The sequence below is a fragment of the Diadema antillarum genome, unplaced genomic scaffold, assembly GCF_040938485.1.
Source record: "Diadema antillarum isolate AM-2024a unplaced genomic scaffold, OU_Dant_1.0 seq00000423_RagTag, whole genome shotgun sequence".
NCBI lineage: Eukaryota > Metazoa > Echinodermata > Echinoidea > Diadematoida > Diadematidae > Diadema > Diadema antillarum.
Window position 1 is genome coordinate 145,267 of NW_027271406.1, and position 14,025 is coordinate 159,291.

General features: G+C 37.9%; 2 protein-coding genes across 2 annotated transcripts in view; one reads left to right on the plus strand and one right to left on the minus strand.

The window, feature by feature from the left end:
• The window catches only part of LOC139732441 (prestin-like), a 30,152-nt gene extending 22,923 nt beyond the window's left edge, over positions 1-7,229 (plus strand). The window contains exons 10-17 of the mRNA XM_071643300.1: positions 252-365; positions 1,091-1,168; positions 1,824-1,919; positions 3,044-3,220; positions 3,911-4,081; positions 5,154-5,325; positions 5,767-5,882; positions 6,567-7,229. Of these exons, the coding sequence (XP_071499401.1) occupies positions 252-365; positions 1,091-1,168; positions 1,824-1,919; positions 3,044-3,220; positions 3,911-4,081; positions 5,154-5,325; positions 5,767-5,882; positions 6,567-6,635 (993 nt within the window). The 3' untranslated portion in view covers positions 6,636-7,229. The remainder of the gene's footprint in view (positions 1-251; positions 366-1,090; positions 1,169-1,823; positions 1,920-3,043; positions 3,221-3,910; positions 4,082-5,153; positions 5,326-5,766; positions 5,883-6,566) is intronic.
• Positions 7,230-11,303: 4,074 nt separating this feature from the next.
• On the minus strand, positions 11,304-11,816 carry LOC139732453 (peptidyl-prolyl cis-trans isomerase B-like). Its single transcript, XM_071643316.1, has one exon. The coding sequence runs from the start codon at positions 11,814-11,816 to the stop codon at positions 11,304-11,306; it is 513 nt and encodes a 170-aa protein (XP_071499417.1).
• Positions 11,817-14,025: the final 2,209 nt, after the last annotated feature.

Below are 14,025 nucleotides of genomic sequence, written 5' to 3' on the forward strand. Positions count from 1 at the left end.
AAGTCCATTTTTGAAGATTTTGAAGTACGGTCTCTGTCATAAAGTACAAAATAATACCTTTTAAATGATATATTGGTCACTACATATAAAGGTACATTTTTGAAGTTATGGTCAAAAGAAGCAAAAATTTTCTTGTTATTCTTTTATTTTTCTTGACCTTTAATCGCAAATATCTCCATTTGGTAAATATGGACTTATCGGTTTTTGCAAACAAACTCTTCATATATATTTACATTTCTCTCCCATTTCAGGAGCTGATGGGATACGGGGTATCTAATATCATGGGCGGCTTTTTCTCTTGCTTTGTGTCAGCCTCGGCCCTGGCAAGGGTCGCTCTACTTGACGGAAATGGCGGGAAAACACAGGTGCGAACATTGAAACTGATAAACGTTTTCCCCAGAAATTTCAGGTACAGGTTCTCGGCAGTTTTGAGGTAGCTGTATGGAGCTAGTGGGGAAGCAGTTTATTTTAGTTTTGTACATCAATGTTTTTTCAATAGTTTTTGTTTAATCTTATACCGTTTAGCAGATCAAACATGATCATGGGTTCTATGACCTTTGCTCCTGCGACAATTGCTCCCATGAAATATCTACACACTAAGCCAAATGTAAAACCTACCCAAAAACATAACCCTCACTCTTATTCTAATTCTCACATCAAACAAAACTAAACTAAACTAAACTAAACCCCCATTACTACCCTAACCTCAAGTCCTTGGAGAAAATAAGACCTGAGCAATTTTCGCAGGAGCAAATGTCGTGTTACCATTATTTATTTTGCGCTCTGACACAATCACATTATCCCGTGTTTTTGTAGCGTATGAATAAAACGTATTTCTAATGACTATCAATCGTTTATCACCTTATATCTTCTTCAAACGACCTGAGAATCTAATAACTCATTAATTTGTTATGACTTAAACAATCAAACAGCACTTTACTTTATCAATCAAATCATCGCCATTGTTGTCTTATGCTCAATTCAGTCGATTACTGGAAGCACATTCTTGAAGCCTTCAGCCTGTTATCACCATTATTGCATGCTTAACGCTGCGATGTGATTTCCCTATTATCCTTTCGCTTGTTTCCAGATTGCTATGATGGTGTCATCCACTATCCTCATGTTTGTGCTTCTCTTTATTGGTCCCCTCTTTGAGCCTCTACCAAAGGTGAGTCCCGCATGAATCATTCTTTATTCTTTTCCCCACGAATACAATACTTGGTCTTTAATAGTATTAAGATACTGCCAGTATGCGGTATATACATTATTCTCCATTAGTTAAAAGCAGGGAGGTGAGAAATCTGTCCCACCGCCCCCGACCCCCTCCCGTTAAAAGCCCGTGACGACACTCAATGTGTTTCAGTTTGCACTTATACTTTGGCTTACAAATGCTCTTGAAACAATTTGTGCGTTCACATTTTAATTATCAGTCTTTTATCGTTGACATTCGAGAAGTCAATATTTGTGAATTCTTTTAATCTCAAATTTGCCGCAAAGTTTTGGTAATTCTTTTGGTTTGGTCTCCATGGTATTCCTTAAATGTGAAACAAAGTGAATAATACGGAACAGTTCCTCTTCATAGAAGCTTCCATGTACAAATAGAGTAATTTGTGACACTGAAAAGCTTTGAATTATTTTATTGTTTCATTTCTACCGAGTTATAATAACGAAACCCTTTTTTGTGCGTGTGTGGCTAGAATTATAAATACCTGTCAAAAATAGAAAGCCCATTAGCTGTCACCACTTTGGCCATACCAATGCATGTTTATCTGTCTATGCACACATACACATAATACTCCCTCCGTCTCATATTCATCTTTCAGTCGGTTCTATCCATCATCATTATCTATGCGCTACGAGGGATGATGGCGCAGTTTGCTGACCTACGTACGCTGTACAAAACATCCAAGGTTGATTGCGTAAGTAGAGAGATATAGCATTCGCACTGACATCACCACAAACATACAAACATGTAATTATGTATATTATTCATGACATGTTCTCTGATATTTTTTTAACTCTTTATGTGCCATGATAGAAACCCCCTGTGTGCCACATTATTCAATGTCACCAAAGGAGTCATGCTCTGAGAAAACATTTTCTTTGTCAAATCTGTGTAACTTCTATAGATTTCTGTTAAGCTGGACATATAGTGAGCAGAGTTGTAAAGAAAATGCCAAACTTTGCTTTGACGTAAATTGTATGACAAATCTTCGATTGTTTTTCTTTCAAATAACCAGTAGCTACATTACCGTAATGGCATGACTTTTGTACACAAAACAGTGACAGAAACTGTGAATTCACACCAAATCCAGTAGGGAATACCGCTTGCCGGTTTATAAAGTACAGTGGAGGAGAATCAAGCTTAAAAAAATGATCAGGTGGAGGATTCATGTCCATCACGTACATCCCTGGAACAGATTTTTACCCACTTCAGTCCCTCTTGAAGCAGGGTAGTGGTTACCTGGGTGTAACGTAATAGCGAGACCCTGGAGGACAAGTATCCTATACAGGGGACAAGTATTTACACTGGCAAGGAGAAGAGTAGGTCAATACGACTCCATCACTTGATTTCTTTTCTTTTCTTTTTCTTTTAGAGCTAGGGGCTACCCTGGCGAATTTGTCGAACTTTCAAGCTCAGCGCCACTTGTTTTCTATATGACAGTGACCTGAGTCACCTGGGTCACCTATTAAAATTCTTCAGATTTCTTTAATTCGTTAGAAAAGTCTAATGCCTTTAACGAACTAGTTGATTTGAGTTGTGCCCCACTTTTGAAATGCTGGGACAGATGAAAAACTATTTTGGCAATTGGTAAGGAAGTGCATGACAGTATATGAGAGGATCGGGAAGAACTGGACATTTCTGATTACGTAAACTGCTGAATCACAAGTACAGGTTCTGTGTGCTTAGGCGCAGATGGATGAAATCACCACGAATTTTAACAGGTGGATTATCCGGCTTACTTAAAAAAAGGTTAATGTGTACACGTGCGAGAATATCGTTATATTTAAGTATGGAATCGACACACCTTCCCTTGTGCAGTCGATCTGGTTGGTGACCTGGCTTGCCGTCTTTCTCTTGGGGGTGGATCTCGGACTCGGCGTCGGGGTGCTGTACGCCCTCCTCACCGTCATCGTTCGCTCGCAACTACCCCGCTTCAGCGTCGAGGGACACCTTCCCGGATCGGAGTACTATCGGGACTCCAGGGATTACGATGCGGTACAATTCATCTTTTTCTCCATTCAGTTCGATTCAAAAGAGATTATACACGTGTTAGATAGCCAACACTGAATGATGTCTTCTAACACAGCTGTATTCAACTAATCATGAAGGAAGAATCATTGACATTATGGTGCTTGATATAAGAGTTTTGTAGGTTAACAAGAGCCTTATTTCCTAGAGAGGTCAACACAAAAAGTATGATCAAAGACAATATACAAGAGAGAAATAAACATAAACAAGATTAAATGTGCATTAAAAATAGAAATAGTTAGGACCAAATGATTATAGTAATTTCTGAAAGTGTTGAGAGACCTACGAAAATCATAAGCAATTTCATAATTTATCACCCCCAAGAAAAAACAACTTTGAAATTGATTATTGTTTCACAGTAAAAAAAAAAAAAAAACCTTAAGCACTAAAGTTGACCAGCATTAAATGAAAAAAAAAATGTGATACAATTACATGATGAATCGTATTATAAATTATGTTGACTTTCATCTTCATTCACTGACAAAAAAAAAAAAAAAATATATATATATATATATATATATATATATATACATGTACAAAGTATATATATATGAAATGGTAAATAGTCATGAAGCTTTCACTGAGTTTAGTATTTTTGCACGTTTAAAACAATTGACGGCAATTTTGTTGAAATCTCTACTTTCTTCTCATCCATAGGCGAAGACGCAGTCAGGAATTCACATCTTTAAGATGCAAGCTACTCTGTACTACGCCAACGCGGACCAATTCAAGAATGCCCTCTATCGACAGATCGGAATAAACCCGGTTAAAGCATTTGCCAAGCTGAGCAGGAAAGGAAATGACTCAACCTTTGAAATACACGACCTGGTAAAAAACGAATTAAAGGGACACCAATTCTTTCAAAATGTCCGTGTAAAGAAATGATAGATACACGTTTAACCAGTGCTTGATTAAGATCATAATTCTGCCGCAATCATATTACTATAGTCAGTGGCGGATCCAGAGGGGGGCGCAAGGGGCGCACACCCCCCCCCTTTTATTTATCGTCAAAAACAAATGAAATGAAAAGAAAAAATGAACTGAAACCAGGAAGTGGCATATTATAAGTGCCATAAATATTAGCTGCGCCCCCCCCCCCCTTTACAGAATTCCTGGATCCGCCCCTGATAGTTATGTTTGAAGTTTATATAATTGTGGATGTATACGTTCCTGAGGTATGATTGTGACAACTATAACAACTTCTGCAGAAGTTATAGAATACGGGGAAAATATCTCAGAATGGAGCACAACCATAGGTGTGGGATGATGCAGTACATTCGATTTCTAAACAACAACGAAAAAGTGCTTATAGTACATGCAATAGCTATCGCAAAGCACGTCACTTGCGAGGTACTTCAGTGCAAAAAAACAAACAAAACAAACAAACACACAAACCAAAAAACAAACAAACTGTGCATTCACCGAATACCGAATTTAATAATACGTGTTTGTTTGTTTGTTTGTGTTTTCAACGCAGAAGCAAACTTGACAAGCTTAGGCTTCCTTCTGAAACTAACTTCTTGATCATATAATTTATTTCATACATAAGATGTCAAGAGGATGATGGAGTAACAAGTGAAACGTGCCTAACAGTGATCACTCGTGAAATAACGTGTGATGCAGGCATGCACGCGTTATGACACGAGGGCATGAGGGTAATAGGGAAATGTTTGAGTCATGCTAGTCGTCAAACTTGGCGGAACTTAATCCAAGTTTTGACAGGTGGCAAGAGATCTGTAGATGTGGCTTAATTTTGTATAACGCCTGCCAGGATGTGGAATATCCAGGGTAGTTCAGAGAAGACAATAATGAGGATTTAACCTGACTGAGATTGCTTGACTAGGGGCGCTTTGCTACATTGAATGTTGCGATTCTCTCTCCCCGCCCCCGCCCCCTTCAGGATACGAAGCTTACCAAGAGAGACCAGTACGCAGTGGATTCCCCGCTGCATACGATCATAATCGATTGTTCACATTTTGACTTCGTGGACGTAAATGGCGCTAGAACACTCACCGCCTTGCTCAGGGACTTTTCAAGGATTGGCATAGCAATGGTCTTCTGCTCTTGCGAAGGTAAAAAAAAAAGACTAATACAAGCACTTTTGATGTGTAACATGCAGGTCTCAATTGAATGCATATTTGAATACAAGAATGTCATAACTTCCTCCGTGTTTCATTATGTTTGATATAAGTATAGCTGTTAGTAAAGTGGAAGGAGAGTTGATATAAGATTGGGTTAGACTGGAGGAATGATTTATCATAGAATTTGTGTAGGTCCTACGTTGAAATTGTAACGTTAATGCCCAGTGTGAAACTTTGATGATTGCGCCCATCTTTCATGGGTTTATTAATAGCTGAGTGTGTTTAAAATGATTGCTGTACCATGTCAACCGTAATAATAAGGGGTGTACTGATGTCCTTAATTCACTCATCAATCAAGATTCACCATGTTTGTTGTCTATGATAATGTATATGTTTCATATTCAACAAGTATTCTGTTTTAACTCGATCCAGACTCGGTTATTCGGTCGGTTTACAAGATGAGTGAGCTCGACGACGTTTCAGACGGCAAGACTGTTTTTTATCCTTCCGCACTCGATGCCGTGATGGCGGTAACTCGAAAGCGAGAGGTAGGTATGGTGGACAGAACCAATCAAACGACTTCTCACTTTCATGTGCATTGTTTGGCAGAGCAGTTATAAAAAAGAAAAAAGCACGATCATGAAGATAGTTGCCTCTTTCAAACTTATCGTAAAGTTACTCAAAAATATAAAAAAAACCTCAAAATTGTACATGCTGTATATTCGTAGATTATTTGTTTAATCATGTAGAAATTATGTTTGTTAACATATACGTACGCAAACTATATGAATTGCAATGACTGACAGTGCTCAACTACACAGGAGTTCATGTGGTATGTCATAAAATTATGTATAATATTCTATCTTTACACACACACACACACACACACACACACACACATATTGTATACATGTATGTATTTGTTTATACATGAATTAGCCGATATGGGAAAGAAATGGGGAGAAGCCACCCCCCCCCCAAAAAAAAAAAATAAAATAAAATAAAATAAAAAATAAATAAATAAATAAATAGATAAATGAATAAATGAATAGAAAAAATAAAAAATAATACCATCGGGTAACACTTATCGTCATAATTATAGGCATTTACAGCTTTACGTGTGACACGGGAAGGGCGAGTATTATTCTGGATGGTACCGTCTCTCACCTCTAATGTCGCTCCTGTTTTCCTGTTTTCTCCTCTGTTTTTCTTTTGATATTTCATCACCGCAGCGTAAAGACATGGTGCCCACTTCGGAAGCATTGGAAGACGATCCAGTAAGCGAAGACGAGAGGCTTTGAAACGCCGAACAACCGACCGGGGCCATGAATGAGAATCCCGCGTCCAAGCCGGTTTAATCATGAAGAGATCCTTTTTTCAGCGTATATCATCAGAAAATATTTTGTACCTAACATGTTATAATTCTACATATCCGTATAGGAAATTGTAAATCTATTAGAGTCTTATATCATCAATACGAAACATGCTTGAAGCTGAAGTTCAGAGTGTATGTGAAAAACTGACGAACTTGCTTGTGCTGTATCAACGATGGCTGTCATGGCTGTAGCACCTTGATTGCTTGTTTATTTTGATTGCATTCTCTGTGTAGTCGAATGACAATTACGACGAATTTGATACAACTGCCTCTAAGACAAATACTGGTGTATGTTTTTAATGTTTGCTAGTTTACTTTTTAAAGGCTACCTCAGTAATTGTCAGTACTAGACGATACTGAAATAACACTCCAGATTGGCGTTACCACAAACTTATGATAACCATTCAACAACTTTACTACATGGTAAAACTCTAATTTGAGAGAACAACTGAATGTGAAAACATCAGGAACTTCGAATCAAAATTCAGAGTACATATCATAACACACATAGACACACACACACACAATATATATATATATATATATATATATATATATATATATATATATAGGCGTACCTGTGTTTTGGTGCCTTGTCTGCTACCGGCGGTTTCACGCTGTCGCGATCCTCAGGCAGACTGACAAAGTGGTGTGTTTCTGTGCTCATGTGGCGCGGTGGATCGGTTTGACGCATGGATGATTTTTCTTCTTTTCCGGTGTCTGCATTTGGATATAAGCTCTGACCTTTTATTGAGTGCGTTTTTGTTTCGGATGATGATGGCCTTCTCATCGAGGCAGAGGTTGCACAGGCCACTCCTTCTTAGAGTTAAGTTTGACTTTTTTTGGATGTCCCATGTCAGTGTGAACTTCACGCGTTTTTCTTTCAGGCTCCAGATGTATTTTGAGAGTTGGGTTTCGTTTTTGTATTTCTCATTCTTGATGGATTTAACATGATTCCTATATCTGTCTTTGAAGGTACCCCCCGCCAGCCCGTAGTAGCACTTTTCCTCGTTGTCATGCTTGACGGTTGCCTTATACACAAGAGCCGTTTCCATGCATCTTCCTCTCAACGGGCATTGATCTTTTTGGCGGCAGTTGCATTTGGGTTTGGGTTCGGTGTCACGTGACTTGGATTGTTTGATGACTCTTTGGTTGTGGGATTTTATGACTGCATCCATGTTTTTCATGCAGCTGTAGCTCATTTTTACCGTATTCTTATTGAATATTGGGTTCAGCTTGTGCCCTTTGGATATAGGAATCATGTTAAATCCATCAAGAATGAGAAATACAAAAACGAAACCCAACTCTCAAAATACATCTGGAGCCTGAAAGAAAAACGCGTGAAGTTCACACTGACATGGGACATTCAAAAAAAGTCAAACTTAACTCTAAGAAGGAGTGGCCTGTGCAACCTCTGCCTCGATGAGAAGGCCATCATCATCCGAAACAAAAACGCACTCAATAAAAGGTCAGAGCTTATATCCAAATGCAGACACCGGAAAAGAAGAAAAATCATCCATGCGTCAAACCGATCCACCGCGCCACATGAGCACAGAAACACACCACTTTGTCAGTCTGCCTGAGGATCGCGACAGCGTGAAACCGCCGGTAGCAGACAAGGCACCAAAACACAGGTACGCCTAATATGCTCTGCTTTACAGCATTGAGCACTTTTCAATCCTCAACAAACTACATATTCCCGACGGATATATATATATATATATGCATGCAAATATGCATGGCTACAATAGAGTTAACTCCGTTCTTGTTTGAGATTTTTCGATTAAGCCTCCTAAAAACAAAGAAAATATGAAACTATAGAACAATTTTTATCCTAATTTCAAGAATATTCATATCTATGTTACGAGTAAGGCATCACTGGAAAGGTTTTATTTACCTCTATCTGATAATGTTTTACACTTAATACTTAAAAATGGCGCCTAACTCGTTTTGCAGCCAAACTCTTCATACATTATAATATATATATATATATATATTGTTACGTTTCAAACAAGAGTCAATCAATCAATCACACCAACATAGAATCATTGCATTAACGGAGAGAACATTTATTGGCGTCTTGACTTCAGGAGGACCAAATCCAGACTGACTCCCAAACAGGAGTTTTAGCTTGGCATCATTGCCAGCCAAGTATACAAACAATTAACCAGTTGGCTACTTCCATCATAGAAGCTTGGGATTAAATGAGAAACTAATACAGGTACAATCGGGCAATAGGGTGGTAATTGGAGGGAGGCATGGCTACAACAATAGGACAAAGAGACATAAAGTTGAGACTATTACAAAGGGGTGACATCAAACGTCTAGCTACTAGGGGAGGACAAAGGATAGGTTCTTGCATGGTCAGTATAGTAGATGAGAAAAGGGCTACAATTACTGCTTTATTCTAGGCACCAACACTAAGCTTATAAGTGTGTGTCTTGGTTCAATTAAGATATAGGGGCTAACTAAGCCCTCCACTTTATGACTTTAGGACAAAGGATATTCGATCTGTACACGATATATGTGTGGGAGAATACTGATAAGAATTAGGACATTGACCCTGACTATGAAGTGTAACCAGTATGCAGGACAAGTTACTGACCTTAACACTACTCCCCCCTTTTGAAAAGAGGTATTGTCCTCAATACACAACCTACCACAGGGTGAATGTAGCAGTACGGATACATGACATGGAAAGACAGAGAGAGAGAAGACACTTTACAGAAAGAGAAGAGAGAAACAGAATCAGGAGGTGTAACAAAATGTTAGTGAAGATTTTGTACAAGGTGTTAGAGAGGTTGTCACATTTATCCAAACTATAATTAATAAATAGTCCAAATATTTCATAACTCCCAAATAGTGAACCCATCACAAAACACTCAAAAATATATTACAACTGACAGCGATGTATAATCATGTACATGTGCAAAAAGTAATGACACGAACAAACGGCATGTAACAGAAATAACAACCCAAATTTACAGTGTTTACATTTTTCACTCTATACGTTCATCTATCAACAAATAGCACTTACCTTTAATCTTACATTACACAATTACACTATAACATGCACATTGAAAATCAAAATAAAGACATTGGTTATTGAAGCTTCGACAATCTAAGTTTTGTAGAAAGAATGAAACATTGCAGAAGAAAAGATAACGAAGAAGTAAGACAATATGTAAGAGAAGAAAGAGAAGAACGGACAGTATCCTCATTCGAGGTAAAATATTAAACGGAAGAGATGCTACGTTGTAAACACATTGAGATCGAGAGTAAAACGACATGTACAGTGTACATACAATGGTCGGCATTGACAAGAAAATTAAAGGTTAACCACGAACAGGAGTTAAGAACAGAATACTGTAGGATATTAATTCATTTTAGAACCTTTTGCAACATAAGAGCATGGGTACTACACCAATTCCTGTTCATAATGCATGGGTGTAAACATTCTGGTCTCTGAGTGTAATGAAATAAAATAGAAAACTAGAGTGAGGAATGGAATAAACAGAGACAACAAACCCTGATGTGAAACTTGGATCCTTTGTAAATTAAATACCAGCATCAACTGAACAATTCATCACAGTGTAAAACCTAAATTGGGTGACAAGTGGTGACGCAAATCTTGATACCCTTAGTCTACTTCAACATTCTATGAAACAACTACATGCAAAACTCTACAGGAATTTCTCTGCGGCCCGGATATATCCGGCTAAGGCATCTTTGTATAGATGCAGGGCAGATCGTTCCTTAGCCTCAACACAAGTTTGTACACTCTACAAACCTTGGAGCTTAACCTCTACAACACTGGCATGTATTATTTGTACACAACTAGTCAACTCAACTAAAGGGGTACTGTAATTGCATTCACTTGACATATCCAACTAAATTCTATCACACATGTATAAAAGTTCACCTAATCACTGGTATGCCAAGCCAGGAAAGATAACATGCTGTCATAATTTTCCATACGGTTTATTGGTACAACTGTATCTATGAAATGATATTTTTAACTACCAGCGACCCTGCGGAGAAATCCTCTTGTTATGTTTTCGATAAACTGTAGCTTTATTCACATACGTGTGCTATTACAAGTTGGATCATTGCTGCCTGAAAATTTCAGCTAAGGCAACTTTGTATAGTTGCAGGGCAATTCACCTGTAAAAACACCCATATTAATACGAACAGCAATGCACATTACTGAATTATCTCTACAATTCATGACATCTAGGCACCTTCACTCACTATCTGATTGACAACCCCAGGGTTTCAATTTCATCTGTCGTCTTCATTTTCATGCCAATAGCAAAATTCCATCACACATTTCTCGTTTTGCACGCTTTCTCTACAGCCATATCGAAACATAACGCATTACTTTCAACAACAAAAAACAGTTGTGAAACTAACTTAATTTCACCAATATCTTTAAATAATGAAATTAACTACAAATTACAAAGCCAAAGAGCATGTGTAGTAATGAGAAACGTACCGGAAAGGAGAAAAACTAATTCGTCAATCAGTGCACTCATGTCGTGGTGTGGTCAAAGTCTCTTCGTTGTCATGGTGATATTGTATGTGCTGGGTTGATCTACCAAACGATGTGCTTCCCGTCCAGCCAAGATGTCTCGATGGTCGTGCTCTTACTCATGGAGAACAGCAATCCGCTCACGTTCCTGCCAACGTTTGTCATGCTCATCCAGCCAGGTCCATGGTAGTTTGGCTTTAAAGTTGTCATCATCAGTCCTGTCGTCATCTGTGTCATCTTGCCTCCAGTGTCATCTCCATGAGGAAAGTCCCCGCCCTGGATCATGACGAGATGGAACTTGCTACCTTGGTATCCGCATACTTTCAAATGAATTGCAAATGCAGCAAAGTTCTTTGTTGGCTTTGACATCGATTTCAGAAGCAAATCAGAAACATTTCTCCTCACTTCCTTGTCGCTGGTCACGGGGTAAAAGAAACCATTTTCAGTGATCACTGTAACTACCGATGATTCGATCCCTGTTTTGACATCTGATGATGTAACAAAGTAGACTAGAGCTACTGATGCCAACAACAGAAGAGTAATGACCTTCATTGTCCTTGTGGTGACGGTTGTCATGCAGACTTTACAGCACACAAAAGTCGCCAGCCTTTGCCTTGTGGTCCATCTTGTTTGCAGGTTGTTGGCAGTGCATATCCAACGTCTTTAATTTTGTGGCATTTCAACGACGAAAGTGTTAGCGTTTCGATGGCATGTATAAGTTTGGATCCCACCGCTGCCACCAGTGTTACGTTTCAAACAAGAGTCAATCAATCAATCACACCAACATAGAATCATTGCATTAACGGAGAGAACATTTATTGGCGTCTTGACTTCAGGAGGACCAAATCCAGACTGACTCCCAAACAGGAGTTTTAGCTTGGCATCATTGCCAGCCAAGTATACAAACAATTAACCAGTTGGCTACTTCCATCATAGAAGCTTGGGATTAAATGAGAAACTAATACAGGTACAATCGGGCAATAGGGTGGTAATTGGAGGGAGGCATGGCTACAACAATAGGACAAAGAGACATAAAGTTGAGACTATTACAAAGGGGTGACATCAAACGTCTAGCTACTAGGGGAGGACAAAGGATAGGTTCTTGCATGGTCAGTATAGTAGATGAGAAAAGGGCTACAATTACTGCTTTATTCTAGGCACCAACACTAAGCTTATAAGTGTGTGTCTTGGTTCAATTAAGATATAGGGGCTAACTAAGCCCTCCACTTTATGACTTTAGGACAAAGGATATTCGATCTGTACACGATATATGTGTGGGAGAATACTGATAAGAATTAGGACATTGACCCGGACTATGAAGTGTAACCAGTATGCAGGACAAGTTACTGACCTTAACACTATATATATATATATATATATATATATATATATATATATATGTATATATATATATATATGTATATATATAATATAATATATATAATATATATATATATATATATATATATATATATATATATTCATAATATATAATATATATAAACTTCAACTTTAATTTCAGAACTACTTATGAGGGAAATATTGTACACGTATTTACTGCTTTGCATGGTCGCTCCGTAAAGTATTATAGTTGATTTAGTTGCCGCCTTCATTTGGGAAAAAAAAAACACATTCACATAACCATCGAGGGATATCCATCCAGTTGCTGCATACCATTTAAATCGAATCCCAAATTGTGCATGTTAGTTTATACACAGACGGGTTTCCAGTCATTGCGTTGCAAGCTGATATTTTTATTAAGACTGTGACTGGGCGATGAAGTACACTCCTAAAAAACTTTATTGTTCAACGGAATACCTGGTTTAGATACATATAGAAAATCGTCTAACAAGTATTTTTTGAGCTTTGCCTTTGTATGTGACAAAAATTTCCGGGTCCTGCTAATGATAAATGACCTGGGGAGAAAAAGATTACATTCCCAGTTTGTTCGTCCTACTTCCAATTTTCAGCTTGGAATCGTTCTTTTGGCAAACACTAGACAACTCTCTAAAAGTTTAATCAGCTTGACTCGCAGGTACATCTGCCCCCAAACCACTTACTCTCACAACCAGCTAATAATGGCTTCTGCTGTTTAAAATTCCTTCCTTTTGCATAAATTTAAAAATCAAAATGTCAAAATGTGTTTTTTTAACTTGATGTATTTCAAACAAAACTAGAAACGCATTAATGAGAATGACATCTTTGCAGCGTTCAGCATAATATGTGCTTTGTGCTGATGTGTGTCACGTGTGTGTATATATTCCTTTCCCTGCTTTGCTAAAGCGCTTTGAAATATTTTATCTAAAAATGGAAGTTGTTCAATTTCTAATCTTCTTTGATAATCACTTCTTCAAATATCATTGATTGCTGTGTATCATCAACATATAGCGGACAATTTATTTTGGACGGATATCATGTAAATGTGCCAAACATTACTCGTTAGAACGAAACACACCGGAAGTATATATATACACTGTGTAATAAGTACATGTACATACATTGTGTAATATACAGTTTTATTCGTTCGTTTTTTACTTTCCCCTCTATGAGGTATTGCAGGAGGATTTTATCGTTCATATTGCTATTTCAACCGTCATCTGGTCTGTTAGTGGAAAAGAGATCTTACTTACCCATGATGGTAAGTTCGACAAGTATAATTATTATGCAACAAAATACTACGGATTTAAAAATCCAGGAAGAAACAGACCTAACGCTAACGAAACTACGTCAATGAGAACACAGGAAAGCCCTAAGACAGTTCTTATACTGGAAAGTGATATTTACG

Excerpts from the sequence above, each read along its gene's own strand:
- LOC139732453 (XM_071643316.1), bottom strand. The coding sequence starts at position 11,816 with ATGACAACCGTCACCACAAGGACAATGAAGGTCATTACTCTTCTGTTG.